The sequence below is a fragment of the Drosophila melanogaster genome, chromosome 3L, assembly GCF_000001215.4.
Source record: "Drosophila melanogaster chromosome 3L".
NCBI classification, from domain to species: domain Eukaryota; kingdom Metazoa; phylum Arthropoda; class Insecta; order Diptera; family Drosophilidae; genus Drosophila; species Drosophila melanogaster.
In genome coordinates this window covers 7,894,853-7,915,235 of record NT_037436.4, presented here as the reverse complement: position 1 = coordinate 7,915,235, position 20,383 = coordinate 7,894,853, and the positions used below count along the sequence as shown (strand labels likewise).

At 42.5% G+C, this 20,383-nt stretch overlaps 4 protein-coding genes across 9 annotated transcripts; 2 read left to right on the top strand and 2 right to left on the bottom strand.

The window, feature by feature from the left end:
* Positions 1-115: 115 nt before the first annotated feature.
* Tmem43 (Transmembrane protein 43) lies at positions 116-1,572 on the top strand. The gene is made up of 3 exons (NM_139905.4): positions 116-528; positions 585-1,177; positions 1,239-1,572. The coding sequence occupies exons 1-3, from the start codon at positions 203-205 to the stop codon at positions 1,448-1,450; spliced, it is 1,131 nt and encodes a 376-aa protein (NP_648162.2). The 5' UTR covers positions 116-202; the 3' UTR covers positions 1,451-1,572.
* Positions 1,473-2,773, bottom strand: CG8281 (uncharacterized protein). The gene has a single exon (NM_139904.2). It carries the CDS (start codon positions 2,627-2,629, stop codon positions 1,583-1,585), a length of 1,047 nt encoding a protein of 348 aa, NP_648161.1. The 5' UTR covers positions 2,630-2,773; the 3' UTR covers positions 1,473-1,582.
* Positions 2,774-3,281: 508 nt separating this feature from the next.
* Positions 3,282-19,127, top strand: pbl (pebble; the record flags this gene model as incomplete). 6 transcript variants are annotated; one of them, NM_079241.4, is made up of 12 exons in its annotated part: positions 3,282-3,814; positions 7,898-8,114; positions 12,961-13,096; positions 13,171-13,277; positions 13,372-13,621; positions 13,783-15,156; positions 16,382-16,513; positions 16,583-16,933; positions 16,997-17,938; positions 18,004-18,114; positions 18,175-18,324; positions 18,384-19,127. In NM_079241.4, 12 exons carry the CDS (start codon positions 3,778-3,780, stop codon positions 18,510-18,512), a joined length of 3,936 nt encoding a protein of 1,311 aa, NP_523965.2. In that variant the 3' UTR covers positions 18,513-19,127. The 6 variants fall into 6 exon arrangements, with proteins under 6 accessions (NP_523965.2, NP_729306.1, NP_001097540.1 ...); NM_168241.3 differs by lacking the exon at positions 13,783-15,156; NM_001104070.2 differs by lacking the exons at positions 3,282-3,814; positions 13,783-15,156 and adding an exon at positions 5,898-6,075.
* A 99-nt stretch (positions 19,128-19,226) lies between these two features.
* eIF4E5 (eukaryotic translation initiation factor 4E5) lies at positions 19,227-20,356 on the bottom strand. Its single transcript, NM_139903.2, has 3 exons — positions 19,848-20,356; positions 19,603-19,790; positions 19,227-19,549 (listed from the first exon to the last, which is right to left on the bottom strand). Exons 1-3 carry the CDS (start codon positions 20,195-20,197, stop codon positions 19,389-19,391), a joined length of 699 nt encoding a protein of 232 aa, NP_648160.2. The 5' UTR covers positions 20,198-20,356; the 3' UTR covers positions 19,227-19,388.
* Positions 20,357-20,383: the final 27 nt, after the last annotated feature.

Genomic DNA, 20,383 nt, shown 5'->3' with positions numbered 1-20,383 from the left:
TATTTGTTCACATTCGTTGTAAATGAAAAATGGTAAATATACCAGAGAGCTTAAAAAGTCTGATACACCAAGACATGATTCTGGAATGAAACTTTTCACCACTGCCACCAACCGGTCACACTGCGTCCAATCAGCTGTTGCCGGAACTTATTTATAGCCTGCGTTCCACAGATGGTAAATCCATCCAGGATCGCCCGAATCGATGGCATCTCTGAGCGAAACACTTCGTAGCCACTGGCCCATCGCTTTGTTCGGTGTGATCCTCTTCGTGGCTGGGGGCACGGAGCTCTACTGGAACGAGGGACGAGCCGTGCACAATATGATGGCGCTGGACGAGGCACACGCCGACATCTACTCGGTGCGCTTCACGGAGGAGGAACAGGAGGTGGGCCTCGAGGGCAGAATCGTTCACCTATCCGGACCCATTCTCGTGGGCGAACCGCTCACCGAACCCGACTACAACATTCAGTTGCTGGCGGTGAAGCTCCGGCGACGCGTCCAAATGTACCAGTGGGTCGAGGAGGCGGTGTAAGTGGTTGTGGCTTCCAACGTTCCAACTAACTCTAATTCCAAAACCTACGCAGCGAGCACAACTACGGCGACAGCGTGGGAACGACGCATTCGGACTCCCGCACCTACTATTACACGCGGGAATGGCGTGATAAGATCGTGGACTCGCGAAACTTCTACAACCGCCACGGACACACGAATCCCAGTCACTTTCCCATCGAAAGCCACGTTCAGGTGGCGGATGCCGTCTTCATTGGACGCTATGAACTGGGTGCGGAGGTGAAGGAGAAGTTTAACAACTACCAGGAGCTCACTTCGGACATTCGGCCAGAGGATAGTGGCGTCAAGCTGCATCTGGGCATATATTATCACACCAATGATGTGTTCAATCCGGAGGTGGGTGACCTGCGCCTGCTCTTCAGCTTCGCGGGAATGGAGGGCGAGGTGTTCAGCGTGGTGGGCAAGCTGTCGGGCAACAAACTGGTGCCGTACATAACCTCCCGTGGCGTTCCAGTGCTGCTCGTCTATCCGGGTGGGCTCAGTGTCCAGGAAGTGTTCCGGTTGGAGGCTCGTGCCCAGGTCTTGCACACCTGGTGGTGGCGCTTCGTCGGCTGGCTGCTGATCTTCTTCGGCGTCACCTGCAACACCAAAATCCTTCGTCTGCTGTGTGAGTCCTGTATTTTCTAAAAAAATTGATCTCTTGTACTAAATGGTTATATCTCCTCCAGTTGTACGGGTGCCGCTATTGGTGGCCTTGGCACCCGATCCTCAGTTCCCGGTTACGGGCAACCTACTCATCGCATTTTCGCTAGCTCTGACCATTGCGGCAGTCGCCTGGATCCTGCATCGTCCTGTGATCGGCGCCTGCCTCTTACTGGCTGGCGCATCGCCTTACGTCTGGTTCACCCGCAATCTGGTCGACTACCATCGCCTGGACTAATCCATTTCAGAGTCATCTCAATATTATTTACAGGTTTATTTATTGTTGATTTTCATTGTTGAGCCAAATTGATCGCATTTGCCATTTATCCCTCGGCCAATAAAAACTTAACACTTAGTAACTAAACTAAAGTTAGAACTCCCTGATGCCCGCACTGGTGGTGGTGCTGCCCGGTGGCCCACCTCCTCCCCCGCTTCCGCTCGCTCCCGACACATTGGGCTTGGATTCGCTGGAGGTGTGCACACTGGGGCTCTGTGATTTGTCCTGCTCCTCGTGACCATTTGGCGTTTCTTCGTAGCGAACGTAGGGTTCGAAGCTGTTGTTGATTTGCACAGATCCGCGATGCAGATTGTTGGACTCGGCCTCGAAGAGAATCTCGTTGATGAAACGTTCGGCCAGAAGACGCTGCTCGCGCGGCAGTCGCTTCAGTTTGTGCGTCCAGGTGCGGGCGATGGACTCCTCCTCCGGATATGTGCCAGCCAAATACTCGCAGGCTATGTTGAGTAGTTCGTCGGTGTTGTGGGCGGTGCCTGTTGCCCCAGGACCGCCAGTAGATCCGGCTCCTGCTCCCGTACATGGCGGCGTTTGCCTGGCTCGCTTGCTGCTCCCATAATCCACATGGTTGGTTGCTGGCGGTGGCGGTGGCGGAGCTCCAAATGATTTGTGAAACATCTCGGAAATGTTGGGCGTCTGACCACCAGCGCGTGGTGCTGGATAATGGAGGGCTGCTCCCTGGCTCTCCAGAAACGCACTCGGGCAATTGCTGCTCTCACCGAAGGCGAAGTTGGGCTCGTTCTTAAAGGCGGGATTGACGGCTAGAAACTTCTCCGAGTTGCGCAGAAAGTCCAGCTCCTGAAAGGTCCAGCAGCGTGGACTGTGGAGGCTGCCCGATCGCAGGGCACTCTCCACCACCTTCAGCTCCTTGCGGTAGTTCGTGCGCAGTGTGTTGATCTTCTTTTTCACATCCTCCACGGTGGCGTCCCGCTTGAGATAATGGTATATGGGCACCAGGCGCAAATAGGCCTCCGCCCGCTTCTCCCGATTGGTGTAGTCCCGCAGCGATGTGTCCCACAGCACGGGCAGATCCCTGTATGTCTGGATGAAGGCGCGCAGATAGTGTCGGTTCTCCTCCGCTCCCGACATCACCTTCAATCCGTGCGGCGGCGTTTGTGGCAGCATTTTGCGCGGATCTCTGGATTACCCTCTGCCAATCCACGCCAGCTGCAGTCCTTGGCTATCTTCACCACTTCAGCGAATCCTGGATGGACCTATTGACCAACTGTCAATGCGAACGAACTGTGTTTGTTGTAATTGCGCGTTTGACAGATTGTTTGCCATATTGACGTAATGGTTGTGTGCGAGTGTGCGTGAGCGTGAAGATACAGCAACAAGTGCGGACGTAGTGGCAATGCTTGTCACTGGTATCGATACTTCGCCAGCAGTATTTATCGGTCAACTCGTTGTTATCAAGCGCGTATATTTAAACAAAGTAGCACAAAAGCAAGTAGTTTTAGGCATTCATTTATTAAATATATGAGCAAGCATACATAAAATTAACTGTAGCTTATATAGCTTGCATGAAAAATATGATTGGAGGCTACAACTGCAACAATAGTAGGATATTACCAAATTTAATTTATCGACAGGCCAAAAACAACTTAAACGAAGAAAACAGTTCTAATTGATTGTTAATATAGTGCAGCTTACAACTATTTTATAGCCATAGTCGTTTAATTTAGTTATATAGCATTACAGGGAATACCTTCAACCCCTTGCAAGTGTGACCATTATTTAGCGCCGATTGATTCTGGTATTTCGTTCATCACATTTGCGCGTATTTCTTGGCGCCCCCGCGACGGTTACACTGCGCGGCACACTACAGCGAAAAAAATTCGAAACAGACGCGTTTGTCCGTTGAGTTTTGATTTGTGATTCCGACGCGCAGCCGTTGAGCGCAATTCGCTTACATTGTTGATCATTTTGTTGGTTAAATTGCTAAAGCAGGTACGCGGTATCGCTAACAAGAGGACGAAGAACCGGGCGACGCTGCCTATGCGCGTCTGTGTGTGTGTGTTTTCGTGAGCCGCCGCTTTTTAATTAAATAATAAATAAATTGTAACAAAAAGTAGAAAAACAAACAAACATGGAAATGATGCGCGCTAAATGCATGAAAACAGCGTCCAGTTAATGAAAGTAAACGAATCGAGTACAAACGAATTATTTGTCTCCTTGTGCGTTCGTTCTATTGTGTTTCGAGTTCTGTTGGTGTGTGTTTTTGTGTATGTTCCACGAGTTGTTCGCCTTAAAAAAGTAACTGCAGAAGATCCATGGAAATGGAGACCATTGAAGAGCAATCGAAGTGCGGTGAGTACTGAAAGAGGGCGCGGGGCGTGGCAGCTCCAAATGGCCGGCGAATTTATCATTTTTCAATGTCGCCCAAAGGGGTTGGGTACGGGGTAAAACCACATTCGGGGCCAAAAGATCCTCATAAAAAATGTCGCTGCCAGCAAATGCAAAAAAATAAAATGAAATAACAACGACTATAAGTACATCTTTGTGTGTATTTGTGTGACTAAAAAAGCAACGGCATCGTGTCGCAGATATTTTAATCTTTTTTTCTGAATTTATTTCGGTGTAGAAAATATTTATCGCATAAATGCGAAATGCCTCCCTCTCTTCATCATCGTTTCCCCTCACTCTCCCTCTCTTCGGCGACACTGTACCGACAGCAAGAACAACAACAACAACTGAGGCGCCCTAACTGTTGTGAGAGTAAAAAGAAAGGACAAGCAACAACAATTTAAGCGATCAGTTCCTGTTATCATTGATGCGAATTCAGCCGTTTTTAGCCATGGAGTTGTAGCTATAAAAGAAAGTAAACAAGAAACTATCGAATCTTAAAAAAGTAAACAATTAACAAAAGATAGATTTAGGTATTGATGGGAAAGAGAAATCTCTGCTATAAAGTTTTTATTATATTTTTAACATTTTTATTTAACTAAAAACAAAATTGTTTCTAGGCAATTAAAATTGTTATACTTTCCATAAGCCTACGATTTCCGCAACGAGAACGTGTAACTGCAAATACCACACAATTTCAAAGGTTATTGCCTTAAAAAATACGTGTAAATATGTTGTACGGCAGGAATTTTTCCAGCGCGCGGCATAAACAAATAAAATTATCATTTAATGTATTTTGTGTCCGAATTTGAGGCGCAAATAAAGCATATATCAATTAAAAGTTTATAATTTGGTTAGGTTATAAAATCAATTCTCCTTTGATGTTATTTAGCCTTTAAATGTGCATATGTATGTAGATACTTTTGAAATCAACTCTACATGATATCTTTGTGTACTTATTCTGTCTGCTCCGCTCTAATACTTGCCGCCAGGTAAGAAGAAGAATTTATCCTGCTCGACAGGCTCTTCGCTCCTTCTACTTCCTCCTCTTGTTGCACAGAATCCTTGATCCTTGCTTTCCGGGTGGTTTACCTACCCCGCTGGCCGATTACCTCGTATTCCATTTACACATGTTGACAGGGCGCACATGCCCATACAACTATGACTATATAGCCTGTAGTCCGTGTTTTCCGTCCCTCAATGCTAATGGCATTTTACATGGCCCGCAGACCTTCGGAATCTGCTCTTCGCCTACGTCAAGGCTTCCGCGGGATACGTACGTAATTTTATTACAAGATTTTTCTTTGATGACTCTGCTCTGCTATTTGACAAAATCCGCTACACAGCGAGAAATTGGTTGATTTTATGTATAATTTAAACTTGCAGGTAAACTGAGGTTTTTTTTTCTAGAGATTTAAAGTAATTTTCTAAATATTATTCCAAAATTACAAAACGTCTTTCGTTTAAAACACAATTTTTTTACATAAAATATTTTATTTTTGGATTTCATTGTCACTTAAAAATGCTTTTAGGTCTAGGTCAAAAGCAATAGACACGAGAATTTAAGTAAAAATCAAAAATTGTCATTTTGGGTTAACTATGATTTCGCATAGGACATTTTTCGCTGCGTGGCTGAATGCCCAGAAACCCACACACACAGCCCTCTTCTTCCGATGGCTTTTCATTTCTCAGATGCCACTCAATTAGTTTTTCATCGTTTCCCTGGCAGGCAGCCAGCGAGGAAAAGTAGAAAATAAATAACAACAGCGGATTTTGTTCGGGCAAAAAGGAAGGAAATTCCCGAATGGCGAAAAATGGTGGCCGCCACCTGTGAGTCTCGGCACTTTCTCACACTCGGAAATTTTGCTTACCATTTTGCGTTTACCTTTTCTCCTGACCTCACTTACATACCTTCTTCTTCTTGTTTGAACCGAAGAAGCTACCACCTGTGGCCATGCAAAATGCGATTTCAGGTGTTCCCTCAGCCTGAGCTCGTCTTGCATTTAGTTATGTTTTAGAGCCCGATCCTTGAGGATCTGCGAACAAAATGTTACACTTACCGCTGGTGCAGTTCAACTTTGGCAACCATTTGGGCAAAAAGAGCAACAAAGTGGTCACGGTTCAGCGACAATCCGCCTCCTATTTCACATATGCCGCCGACGAGGAGGTCAAACAGGCGAAGCTTCGACAGGCCGCCTTGTGTCAGGTGTACGAGGATTTTACAGGTATTTCAAGATTCCCAGATAAACCCCTTCAGGTACTCGTTTCCAAGGGTTGAATATGCGCAAAAGCAAGAGCAACATATTCGCCAGAGGGAAACTTAAGTAGGGTAAAGTCTTTCGTGAATCATCCATCCATTCAGCCAGACCATCGACAAACACCTGGGAAAGGTGCAGGAACAGTAAAAATAACTATGTATTTCATAAATAAATATATTACTTTCCGAGGAAAGCATTCGATGTCATGTTAAGGTGATATTGATTTAAATGCCAGTCAAGCAATTCGTGGAAATAATAAGGCGCATTAAACTTAACAATATGTTTCGTTTAATAGCTTAGAATGCATCATTAAAGAAATTGTTCATATAAAAAATTATTCGCAGAATTAGCATATATGACTTTTCATCGCTAAAAGCCTCTCGAATTGAATAAATCAAACAATTTTTTTCACATTTAATGATGTGGACATTTGTGCGTTTTAATACCCATATCAATCTTCTACAAATTCTGAATTCCCATGGAGCACATTCCGTATCACTGGTTTTTATTGGATTCCACATTCCAGTGATATTCCTACCTTATAAACATTTTGTTAGTCCATAAATCGCCACGATTTCCATTAGGTAAATTGCATTGTTTATCGCTTGTTTTGGGAATGCATATCTGGAATATCTATTTGAAAATTCCGAGACGTCAGAGATGAGAATACGACACGAACTGTAGTTCTTCCTCAGCATTTTCCTGGACTTTGTTCAATTGCACAAGTGGCGAATGTCTCGCCAGATATAGATACAAGTGTATATAGATGCAATTGGCATCGGTTACAGCTGCACAATTCTGGATAAAATTAATGCAACAAAGCCGACCGCCGTCAGTGGTCTCCACTTGCTCCATGTGGTTGTGTCCATGTCGATTGGGGGTAAATGATTTGCACTTGAAAACATTCCCCATTCTCCATTCCCCCAAGTCCATTCTCACTCATTTCGAATACTCTACTTTCGCTGCCTGTCAAAAACTATGGCAATAACGAAGGTCGCTTCATTTCGGCGTCTAAGAAATCGGCACAATTAAAATTGTTGTCAACAGCTCGCAATTTGGCAGCTTAATGCTGCGGCTTCTGCTGACCAGGCCCCCATCCGCCATCCGCCATCCGCCATCCTCCATTCTTCATCTTCGATCTGTAGTGTACATGTTTACTATACATCCTCAAGGGGTTCTATTTTGGTTAGCCGCTCTGCTCTGTTTCCTCGCATTTCTTTGTTTTATTTTGCACAGTTTTCCCTCGATCTTTTACCCCCTCCCCCCCTCCCCCTATTCACAGCACATTCAATTGCATAAACAAACAAATCCAAAAAATAGCCATTAATCAAACAAAATCTTTTCTCCAGTCGCCTGTAAACAGAAGCGAGTTGAAAGTAGTGTATGGGTTGTTGAAGGGTCACACGGATATCGAACTGTAATTAATTATGCTGCCAATAAAATATTTATTTTCTTAGCAGTTTGTTAAAATTGATTTTGTTGGGAAACATTCATAAATCACAAATATTTTAAATAAGCGGAAAAATACTGTATTTTGGCCTAAGAATAATGTGTGTTAAATTTTCGCATTGGTTTTTATATTGTGATAGTCTAGAGTATTTTATATAATGTAAGATTGAATGGAAAAACCCCTTTTTGATCGACACCTATGAACGGCATATTTATTTGCTTGATTTACGCCTGACATGCACTTAACCCCATGCCATTGGTCATTTCTGATTTTTGAGAGCACACAATGCATGTTTCTGATTTTTTAATGACTTATACCCATTCATTTCGCCCCATCCAGAGATGTCCATAACAACGCTGCCCACGCGCATCTGCCTGGTGGGAGGCGTTGGCCAGGATGCGGACACGCTGCAGGCAGCCGAATCCTTTGGCCTGCCCATCGTTACGTCGGACACGGGTCTGGACATTCTCGGAGAGTCGTCGGACTGGCGGACATTCTACGTGCTGGATGACTTCGAGGGTGCCAGCTTCGAGGCGATACACAAGCAAAAGGAATGGTGAGTACGATTAGAACCTATAACTAGTCACTGGTACTAATAATAACTCGGCCAGAAGCTGAGGAACAATAAGGCTGCTTAATTTAGACCAAATCTGTCACATGTGTCCAGCTGTCCGCCCCCACATCCTTCTCCTTACTGTACAACCCACTTTTCTCTTCTTTCTGGCTATGAAGAGATGCCTGAACAGTCAAGAGCCATTATCACATCGCCATGCTGAGCCGCAGCAAATTGAGTTTGAAATCGAGACACACGCACGAGTATACTACCTATCTTCGCTCCAAGAGCCCCAATGTGGATCCACTCGTTGGCCACCAGTTTCAAGATTGACAGCGTCAGCCATGCGCCAGATATACCACACGGCTCCTCTGCCCGCTTCCTTCCGATTGCATACCCTTCCTCGGGGTATTTGAATTGGGTAAACAGTGTAGTTTGCTACAAAACATTTCGATTTGTTTACACTTTCGTATGTATTGCGTGGAAAGAAAGTTACGATTGCTCGATGCCCATAAACTCATTTGAAGTAGTATCTTTCAGCAATGGCCTTAAATGCATTTTCAATTGCAAATGTGCACACCTGTGCCATTTTGTTTGTGTAATATAGAATTATGTTTATTATTTGATTACCTCAAGCTCTAATAGTAAACCAAAATTTAGTTGGAGTCCCCTTATGATTTTTGTACAATATTTCTAAAGATTTTTTCGGAATTTCCCATCAATATATAATATAGACATTATGACCACAAAGGGTATATATTTAATTCGACTTGCCGGCATAAGCTTGCAAACACTTTTCGCTTTCTACAAATTGTTGTCTAATTTGAAACTTGCGCAAATGTTTGTTCTTTTGCTCCATATAGATATATGTATTTTATTTGGTCCGGTTATTTGGATTGGTTGGGGTTCTTGATTTTTTTGCACGCTTGATTAATTTGCCTGCTGCGTAGTAATAGCCTCCAATAACCTACACGCTTTTTGATACGAAATCATACACATTCGATTTAATATTTGTTTTTTGGCGACCCCACCTCTGCCCTGTCTCATTAGTTATTAACCATAAGTTTGCCATACTTTGGTTAGCGTTTATTTACGAGCACTTTTTTTGGAGGTCACCTAGTGCGTTAAAGTTGTTATGAATTCGGGGGGTCGGTGGGCGTCTGTTTTCCGTTTCATGTTTTCCCAACACACGCTCTGCTTGTAAGGAAACAGCAAAGAAAATGCGAAACAGGGAAAAAAGAGCCAAAAAGTGGCTTTGTTCCCCCCATTAAGAATTATTATTATTTATCTCATAGATTTTCATTCATGTTTCGGTTCTTTTTGTTATTGCAATTTGTATTTGGTTTTCATCGCTTTTTTTCTTCTGCTCGCCAAATGAGCGAAAAATAAAACAAAGCTAAGGTGCGCATAAGTTGTTTTTTTCACTGGGCTAATTATATTTCATGTTTCATATATTTTTTTTTTTTTAGTATTCCATCTATAAATTTAATTGGTCTTAGCCTATAGAAAAACATAAACTGGTATTAAATATGGAATTTGTTTATCATCCGGAAAACTACGTAGAAAGTTTATTTGCAGCGTTAGTTGTTTATTTTTTAAATAAATATGCACTTTGTGAGTTTGTTTTTGTCAACTGATATGAATAAATCGTGACTATTAAATGCACCTGTATTTAAATTGAGCATTAAAGTTTATATAATCCATCAAAGGCTTTTCACGGTTTTGACAAAGTATTTTCTTAGTTTATCCCAAAACATTCATTAAAATGAATATAGGCTATTCCTGCTTATAGTCATGGATCATAAAATATATATAGAAATTATCATTATTTTTTCAAGTTACAATTAAATTGTAATTAGTTCTAGTGAGTTAGTACTTTTGTTGCACTAATGCAGTTCTGATTAAAAATACACAAAGATCATAGGGAAACAGAGGAATTTTAATGAGTTTTTCTCAGGAATCGCAGATAAGTGAAATGAATGACCAAGGGGCACTTTAACGGCCACTTAACCTCGCCCAAAATGATGCCACAAAGATCTTGTTAATCGGTGTTCCCACAGCATGGCCGATATGAGTGGGGGATATATACATTCTGAATCATAGGAACGATACATTCGCATAATGGGGGAAGTCTCGGAGCAATTCATTGCCTATTTTGGGGACGTAGCGAACTGCGAATGAAATCGGTTTAAAAATGAAAACAAATAAAACGCTGGCATGACAATTTCAAATAGTATTTCTTCTAAAGAAATTGAAAATGAATCGTTTTGAATATTTTTTTTTTGGGACTTCTCTTGGGAAGCAAAATCTTTTGGTGCCATTGGCCAAGTTTCATCTGAATAAAATTGAGGAGGTGGAGGCATTGCGACAATCTCTTGGCGCCAAGAATCTATAGGAATTCGTGTATTTTCAGATCGAGCGATGTCAAATCAAGTCGAAAGTGTTGAAAGAAGTGTTTGGGAAAAAACGGAAATTCTCTACCATAAAAAAAAATATAACACAAATCGCGAAAAAAGATCCGAATTTATGGTTTTTATTGAGGCATTTATGTGATCTGCGCTCTGGAGTGTTTACATACATATATTTAAATATTTCTTGTATATCTGCGAGGGAGTATATAATTTATAAGTTTTGATATGGCAATTTAATTGAGACAGCACGAGAAAGAGCCCGCGAACGACATGTCATTGACTGTTCTATAGTTTTGACCCTCGCAAAGTTCGAGTGCCCCGTGTTCAGTCAAAGATCGGCGCACTTTACAAAAGAATCGCCACTACCACCCAGAGATGGCAGGTCATCCGTTGCCGAGGCCAAAAACCCCTAGATCCCCCATATTCCGCGATTCACTTCAATCCGATCATCATCCATCGCATTCATCTCATATGAATATTGTTGTGTCGAGCACGCGCGGCGCATTTTTATGCTTTGACTAAGCATCTGAATTTTCCTGGGTTTTCCTTGGATCCCAATGCGAAAAATTGAATTGTTCTTTGGAATTTCATTTCTTTGATGCCTGCTGCTTAAATATTTGGTTGACTCAACTCTCTTTGCATTTCACCTGTCTCGCTTGATTTCTTTGTTTACGGTCGCCTCTATTTTCTTTACTACACACAGAAAAATAAGGTAAATTTGTAGAAGGAATATGGATATGAAACAAAATGGTGGCTAAAATGTGCTAAAATATCATGAATTCTTGTTTTATATTCTGAAATTAAAAGAGACTTATTCGAAAGGCTTATACAAAATTGGATCTAAATATCTTTCTGTGTAGATCGCACATTCTCGCATTGAGAGTGATGTTTGCAGTTCTTTCTTATAAGAGAAATATAGGAAAATATCACGCCTGTATAGCATTTGCCACTTATGTGCCACATTAAGTGATGAGGAGAGAACAAGCTGCAAAGTGGGGAAAATCCGAGGAAAAGCGGGGCAGGAGCCAAGAGGGTGGACCGCCTGGCATGTCAGGCATTTTCTATTTCCATTCTCCATTCGCTCGCCGCGGTCCCATCGTTTATTCAATAATTTTCCCAAGCAACGAGGCTGGCAGTTGTGTTTGTTTAGTTGCCCGGATAGAATCATAAACTCTTGTCGCTCGGTTCCTCCGGCTAGATGTCTCAACTTATTCATACTCTCGTTATGGTGCTCTGAATCAGGCAAAATCGTTCCGTTTGCCCGCGACAAATATTTGAGCATATGGAAATGAAAATCTGCCTTTGTTGGTAAGGTTAACTGAACCTAACAGCCAGAAATGTGGGTGAAATGTGTAAATGCGAGTGAAAACTGATATGATAGCAGGCTCGATAAAATAGAAGAAAGTGAAAGTGAATCTAACAACAGGAAGTTAACCTGAGAAAAGTCTAAGTCTAAGAAAGTGAAAGATCAAGTGAAATGGAGTCAGGGGAGAAAACGGCAAAAGGAAGATGGAAACTGTAAGTGTGAAACTTATTGTGATAACATCATGATATCAAAGTTAAGGCAAACTTTCTATAGAACTATGATAAATAAAGTTATTACACTATAAATGAAATACCTTAAATGATACAACATTTTATATGCAAATACTTTGGCTTTAAGCATTCATAAGAATCTTTGGAATTCGCAAAAAAACGAAAAATTCTAAAAACGACGTAAAATTAATTTGTTGCTAATTATAGAATGCCCCATTCAAATGTTTTAAATGGTTTTTTTTTTTGAATACAAATCTTTAGCAGGTTTGAGTATTATCCAAGCATATCTCTCTCCCCAGAGATTCAAATTCGAAGAATCATTCATAAATTCTACCCAAAATCAAAAGCATTACTCAATGCATGAACCGCAAATTGTTTTCGATTCTTCCCCACAGTCATAATTATAATTACGCCTTCATGAGGCACATAAATAAATTAAGTGTACACATTTAATGTATGATAAATACATCCCCCTACGCCCACTAGGTGCATTTAAACAATGCTCGACATGTCAGCTTCCGCTCGATTGATTTGTTTATAAGAACTTCCGGCTTTGTGCCAGTTGGGATGCGGAATGGGTTTTGAGGATGGGCTGGCTGGCTATCCAACAGCTGTCGATGTCCGGTTTGGTAAACAAATGAGCCCTTAGTCTGATTGGGATGGCACTTCAGTCAAAGTTCAGTAAGGCGAAAAGCGCCAAGCAATCGAATTCTTTTACATTTTTGTGTCCGGAATGCAAACGGGCAAAAAAGATACCGATACGCAACCGATTCGAATTGAATTATGGCAACTGCAAGTGCAACTACCAAGGTCAATTGGGGCATAAAAACCAGATTGCCTTGCATAACTCAAAAGTGTGCCACATAAATATTTAATTGTCTCTCCCTTTATATCACTTGCAGCATTCTGGGACCGCCGGCTTTGAAGTACGCGGCCGAGATGAAACAGACACTGGGCCAGAACTCGCGGCCCATTTACAATTACGCGATGCGCGGCGTGGTCACTTGTTTTACAGGCATACGCAAGAAGGATGAGCTGGTGAGTGGCTGCCTCCATTTGGTAGTCTTCTCTCGTAACTAATATGCGAAATATTTTATTACTTTTTTTTACAGACAAAGCTGGTCAATCTCATTCACTCGATGGGTGGCTGCATCAAGAAGGACCTGAACACGAAGACCACGCATTTGATTTGCAACCACAGTGGCGGCGAAAAGTACCAGTGAGTTCTTAATTCAATGAAACCTTATACAAAAGGTTTGAAGTTTCCTTACAGCCTTAACTAAAACTTGGCGTACTTTTTTTTTTTTTGTTAGGTACGCCAAAACCTTTCGGTTGACCGTGGTTCGTCCTGCTTGGGTGTTTGCCGCTTGGGCGGATCGTAATTCGCTGGAGTTCGATGCCACGCAAGAGAATTTCACCAAGACGCATCGCCTGAAGGCATTCGAGGGTCAAAAGATTTGCTTCTTTGGATTCCCTGTGGAGGAGCATCAGCATATGGTGGATGTACTTTTAGAAAACGGAGGCGTTTGCGCCGAGCTCGATGATCCGGAGTGCTCGCATGTCGTAAGTCTGCCCTTTTTAATATTTAATGCCTAAATGCAAGCTTTTTCGGTAGTTTGGAATTTGTAATTTGCATGCTGGATATATTTATTGTACATGCTTTTTTTGCTGTTTCGAACAGCTAATTTTCTTACCCACAAAATCCTAATACGTGTGTCTTCCAGGTGATGCCCAATACGGGCGCAGTATTTACAAGCACTAGCACTAGCACAGATACTAACCCAAGCACCCTAATTAACCCACCCGAATCCCAAGTCCCAGGCAGTAGTAGTGCATCGCAGGCGGGGGAAGAAGAGCAACGAAAGGCTGAGCATCTTGAGCAGGCGGAAATCAAAAAGATGGAATACTCACACGCGGAAACGGACAATGGAATGAGTTTGGACATTGACCAGGAGCAAAAAGAGAATCAAGGCATTGAAGACGAAGATGACATACACTTTGACGAACGCCTGTTTGTGGAGGCGGCCGATATTATAAACCACGGAGAAGACCAATTGCCTGAATCTGATGAAGAAGACCTGGAGGAGGAGCAGAAACCCAAGGTCGAGGAGGTTCTAAAAGAACAGGAAGTTGAGGAGGATGTGCAAGCCAGTACGCCAAAGACTAGTAAAATAAGAACTAGCTTAAAGGCTGCCACGCCTCTTAGCTCACCCGAAATGGATGGCATTGCTTTGGACTTCGAGAGCACCACCCAGAACATTTCACCCATTTTAAAAGCTATTGACGAGTGCGACTTAGAGACAGATGATCTGCCGCCTTCGGAGAATGATCTAAAGCGCAAGAGGGAAAGCTTCGACAATGTGTCCCTGATGTCAGTGGACTCCTTTGCCCTGCCGGCGAGCACGAAAAAACCCAAACTCATACGCACAGGATCAATTTCGAGGACGCTTCGGCGATCTGTTAGCTTCGTTGCCGAACCATTGATGAAAACTTTACGACCACGCAGAAGTTCAGTGGCGGATGCATCCAGTTTCGTTGGTAGCGAGGCAGCCGATAATTCAATTTGCTCACTAGCCTCTTCCATAAATTTAACCCTAAACGACTCCATTAGAAAGCCAGTTAAGGAGAAGCTGCGCAGCTTTTGCGGCAGGATTACAAGAAGCAGCAGTCGTAGGCATGACAGAGGTGTCGACGGCACTCCGGAATGTACGACCCTATTGGATAGTGGCTTCAAGACACCAAAAGCACCCAAGCTCAGATCTACGGCCACGCCCAAAACAGCCAAGCGACTCTTCGGCCCCGTCTCCGGTGTTGTTTCCGCATTGACCCTAACTAACCCATCCACACCCACACCGAATCCTAATCCGAATACGAATTGCACCGCCACTTTGGATGTCAACGATACCTCCATACACACATTCGCTTTCTGTGCTGCTGCCGTCACGCCTGCAATGCCACCATCATCATCATCATCATCGTCATCTCCCATACTATCGACTTCGATCGCTGTACATAGCTCGGTGCAAGTAATTAAGTCTCCCGAAGAGTCGACAACGAGGCGTAACAGCCCCGCGCCCATAGAAGAGCCCATGGCAATGGTACTTTTAAAATTCAAAAGTGTTTTCTTCGAATGATCTATTCAAATTAAAGGACACGCTTTGGAACGGCAAAATATTTAAAGTGGGAGAAAATTATAAAAAGCGAGAGGTTTCCTTATACAATCAAACATTAAACATTTATAAACAAACATTTTATATACATTTTTTTTTAGCTTTTGTGTAATGATTTTCATCTGCGATATATTTCATCTTTTACGATATTCTCAAATACCAATTGTATGATTGTGTGATGTATTTTAAACATCTGATCCACTATCTTCCATTTTTCTATTGTGTTGAATTAAATATGTTCGAGCATTTTTAACATTTTTTCAGTTGCTGTGCGAAGCGATTTCCCTCAATCCTCCCGCCATCCATTATCCAGCCTCCTTCCATCCCAAATGTTTTGTTAATTGTTATTTAATGGTTATGCCGTAGCTTAAGTCACAACTCATATAACATCTAATTTGGTGCGGTGTCTGGAATTTCTTCTGTAAATAACTTTGGTTTCCTATGGTCTACTCAAATTTTTTTTTCTGGCCAGCGCACAAAATACAAAGAATTAAAAACACAACCAAACAAAGCAGCACAATAAGTATTTGAATAACATTTATTTGCCACACACAAAACACACACAATCCCCCACACACACACACACTCTGGTTATAGACTTTCGTTCAGCTTGAATAAATGTTAAAAATGCCAACTAGAAAAAACAGCGTAGATAAACAAATTGAAACAATAAATGGAGAGGAGAATAATATCGAGCAAACCTTTAACTGTCTAGCACGAGCGATTTCTTCGCATTTGGGTGAATTATTATTATTTTCTTGATGGACTAACAAATATTTACACAAATGTTACTCGTTCTCGGGGCAAAGCAATTTGCATTAATGTTCCGTAGCTACACACTTTTGCCTCGTTTCGTTCGCCAAGATCTTTGCCGTTTCAAAGTGCTGCCAAAAATGTGCACTAAAAATGTTTTGTTTGGCCTTTTTGCATTTGATGAATGTGTTCAAAATTTATTGTGCTTGCTGCTGCTGTGCCGAGCTATATCTATATCTATATACCATCTATATAGACGCTTGATTGACTCCGTTTCGTATAATCTAAATTAGCCAGCAAACAAAACATTTTTTGCGATCTAGCACATTCCGCATCTCTTTTATACACACATTAAACGATGGATCACCGATATTAATTTGTCATGTTCTCTTCCGTTCAGGTGGTTGACGAGCACACGACTTTGACGAAGCCGGAGCCGAAGAATAATCACACTCATATCCTGAAATCAGACTGGTTCTGGTATACCATACAGAATGGCTATGCCAATGAGATGGACTATCTGTTTGGCGACGTAAGTAGATCACTATTAAATTGTTTACCAGCTGAAACTAACATTGAATTACTTTTGATCTTACTTTAGTATTTGGATAGCATCACGAATACACCGAACACAGATCGTCGGGATTCATTGCCCATTAGCTTTAACAAAAGGAAACGCAAGCGTTTTTCGCAACGCATCCAGCTGGAGGGTACTCCGTTGGGTTCTGGTAAACGACGCTCCTCCGTTTCGGATGCCGGTCTATTGTCTGTCTCAAATAGTTTATTCGATTGTACCACCAGTCCGGATAAACTGGAGTCGGACAAGCTGTTGCATGCCGAGCCGGAGGCGAGCGATGCCACTCCAGCCAAGAAATCGATGCGCTTTAATCACTTTATGGACTTTTATACCACAGAGTCCAACTACGTGGGCATATTGGACACCATACTGAATGTAGGTTGAATATTTTCTTAATGATGTTTTTATTTTCATTTATTTTTTACTACTCGTCTACAGCTTTTTAAAAACAAGTTGGAAGAGTTGGCTGAAACCAATGATCCGCTGCTTAATAAGTCGGAGATCAAGACGATCTTTGGCAACTTCCTGCCTATCCACGAGGTACACCAAAGCATGCTGGAGCATCTGCGGAAATTGCATGCTAACTGGCGGGAGGATTGTCTTATTGGAGACATTATCATTCAACATCGCGACGAGCTGATAAAGGCGTATCCACCATACGTCAACTTCTTCGAGCAGATGAAGGAGCAACTGCAGTACTGCGATCGGGAATATCCGCGTTTCCACGCCTTTCTGAAGATTAATCAAACGAAACCGGAGTGCGGACGCCAAGGTCTACAAGATCTGATGATCCGTCCAGTTCAGCGATTGCCCAGTATCAGTCTGCTGCTAAATGATATATTGAAACATACGACAAGTGGCAATGCGGACCACGGACGTTTGGAGGAGGCTCTGAAGGCCATCAAGCAGGTGACACTGCACATCAACGAGGATAAAAGGCGGACCGAATCGCGCATGGCCATCTTCGATATATTCAACGATATCGAAGGATGTCCGGCGCATTTAGTGAGTTCCAACCGCAGCTTTATTTTGAAGTGTGAGGTGAACGAGCTCTCCGATTCGCTGAGCGGTCGTGGTGATAGCCTGGTCCTGTACCTGTTCTCCGATTCCATTGAGCTATGCAAGCGGCGTTCTAAAGGATTCAACACTGCAAAATCGCCAAGCACGGCCAAGACGCATAAGCATCTCAAGCTGATATCTTTGAATACGATCCGGTTAGTGATTGACATCTCGGATAGTCCAAGAGCTTTTGGTTTGCTCTTGCGGGGCGATAAGGAGAAGCTCTATACGTTTACGATCAGTGATGAGGAGACAGATAAGTCGGTCTACGTAAAGAAATTGTGCAACCAGATTGCAGCCCACACCTGCCGTACTGATGCGGTAAGTGGTAGCATACATAGATAGTTTTATGTTCTGAAATTCATGTTCTTATTCTTGTTTTGCAGGACAAACTTTTGATTTGTCGCACCTCCCAGGAACTGGAGGTGGACATAAGTGATGTGAATGTCAGCACGCTCAGCAAAGCCTTTAAACTGGCGGCCAAAACGCGACTCAAGGTGGGTCCTCAAAACTTTTTCAGCTTAAAACTTTTCTAATACTAATTTTCGTTCTTTTAGGTGGGTCGTGCTTTCTCCTTTAACAAAACGCCCAACAAACTGAAACGGGCCGTATCCACGATGATGACTTCGCCGTTTGGCAGCACCAACTCTCTAACACCTGCCTCTCAATTGGCCCAGATGCGTTTGGCCAGCTGCACGAATATAAATGTGTGTACAACTACAGCATCGATGTGAACAAAAACTGATGTATAATTATATTTTTATAGGAGGTTGATGATGAGGACTGTGCAAGCATGCGAAGCAGTTCGCCGTCAACACAATCCGAGATGCTAGTGGTACCGCCACTTTCGGTGCAACCCACGCGGAAAAACAAGGCCGTTGTGGGCCGCATTTAGAGCTGATGATGATGATGACTCCACAGTCAAATTGTGTATTCCATTTTGGAAGTCTCTTTTTGGAGAGACTCGCTTGCAGTGCTATTCCTTGAGCATTGGTCGCCCATGTCCGAGTGCATATACAAGCTTCGAATTCGTAATCTCACAACACAACCAGAAACAAATTATCGAGCGTCCAATATTGTTTAGATTGTAAAATGTATTGTTAAGTTGCACCTGTCGATAGGAAGGCTCGCAAATGTTGAAGCGTTTGCCCGAGCTGTCGATTGATCATGATTAACTTGTAAATAGTTCTCCATATGTGTACTCCCGTGCCCGTATAATTGTGTCGCGTCGCTAAATGTAATCAACTACTCATTGCAGTGACTAGGGATCGAATTCACGCACGCACCGAACGATCGATTCGGATGGTTTTCGGTCGGATGATCGCCACACCGCAACAAGCTGTGAATGTTTACTGAGTAAATTTTTTAAAAACCCTATCTTACCATATTGATTATAACTCAACGATTTTGCTTGAGTAGGCAATTACGACCCTAAGTCGTAAGGCGTTCAAAGCATGAAGATGTTTAAGTTAATATATGAACAATGATTAAAGGAAAACATTTTTAAATCAAAGCATTTTTTATTCTTAGCTTTGAAGCTGCAAAGTAGGCAACGAATTACACAAACTTCGACAGTTACCACAATCTCACCCGAAAAGATGCAATTGTTGCGCATAGAAAATTAGGTTTTTAATTTAGTCTATAGAACAATTTTGTAGGGGCAATTCCAAGTAAATATTCATATACACCAAGCCAATCATATCTTCCACACTTACGAATCTGGTGTACAAAAATAAAAATATACTAACGTAGAGGACCTAAACAATCGCTTTCAGAGTGTATAAACCGATTTGACGCCCGAATTGAATTTGGACATTGCATCGGAATGAAGTTGATACTGCAAACTATGCGATTGCAAATGAAGGAGTATCTTCAGCTTCTGGCCGATCTCCAGAATGGCCATTTCGTTACTCCCGTTGGCAGTCCAAACCGCTGTAATAGATACAGTTTTTTATCAATGTGCAGAACACATTTGATAAACTTACAGATTTTGTTGCTCTTGTTACGTATATTGATGACAGCTCCGCAGATCTCGTCGGAGTATTCAAAATTTTGGCCCACCATCAGCAGTAGAATGTCCAGCCAAATTTGATCCAATTCCGCTTTGGCACTCTTACTCACGGTGACCAGCCAGCGACCACCCTTGATGTTGGCTTCATCCTCCCACATGGGTCTTTGGGAGTAGAGGATTTAAGTTAGCATCTCTCAATGAACAATGATTTATTCGTACTTTATGCCCTTCTTGAACACGGAGTAATCGCATCCAATCTTCAGCTCCGCTGGGGTCTTGATGGTATGGTACAAGCTCCAGAAGGTCTCCACACTGTCAATCTCGGTAATCTCGTTTAGCATGTCCTTCCAGTGCTTGGTGCGATCGTTTTCCAAATACCACAAAGTCCACACATGCTCCAAAGGATGCTTGTACTCGACTTGGTATATCTCTTCATCGATAGGTTCTGGGCTATTGCTCTCCAGTGGAACACCTTCGTGGTGATGATGATGCTTATGGATACTATTCAGCTGATGTTGCTGATCCTGCTGCTTCATAATATCAAAACTTTGCACTTGTGCACTGGCCATGTTGTTGGTTGACTTGTTTTTTTTTTTTCGATACGAACAGGTAACCTTAATTTATTTGCTGACGGCTGTGTTCTCAACGAATTTTGTCGCGATTCGAGTGGGAATTGCTTACTAATAACCAAAAATACTTTAGCACATTTTTCTAGACCTAAACGAAACCTGTCGAAAAGAAGGAAATGAAATGAC

Excerpts from the sequence above, each read along its gene's own strand:
- Tmem43 (NM_139905.4), top strand. The coding sequence starts at position 203 with ATGGCATCTCTGAGCGAAACACTTCGTAGCCACTGGCCCATCGCTTTG. Across the intron at positions 529-584 it reads CAGTGGGTCGAGGAGGCGGT|CGAGCACAACTACGGCGACA; the intron begins GTAAGTGGTTGT and ends AAACCTACGCAG. Across the intron at positions 1,178-1,238 it reads CAAAATCCTTCGTCTGCTGT|TTGTACGGGTGCCGCTATTG; the intron begins GTGAGTCCTGTA and ends TATCTCCTCCAG.
- CG8281 (NM_139904.2), bottom strand. The coding sequence starts at position 2,629 with ATGCTGCCACAAACGCCGCCGCACGGATTGAAGGTGATGTCGGGAGCG.
- eIF4E5 (NM_139903.2), bottom strand. The coding sequence starts at position 20,197 with ATGGCCAGTGCACAAGTGCAAAGTTTTGATATTATGAAGCAGCAGGAT. Across the intron at positions 19,791-19,847 it reads GTGTTCAAGAAGGGCATAAA|ACCCATGTGGGAGGATGAAG; the intron begins GTACGAATAAAT and ends CTACTCCCAAAG. Across the intron at positions 19,550-19,602 it reads TAACAAGAGCAACAAAATCT|CGGTTTGGACTGCCAACGGG; the intron begins GTAAGTTTATCA and ends TATCTATTACAG.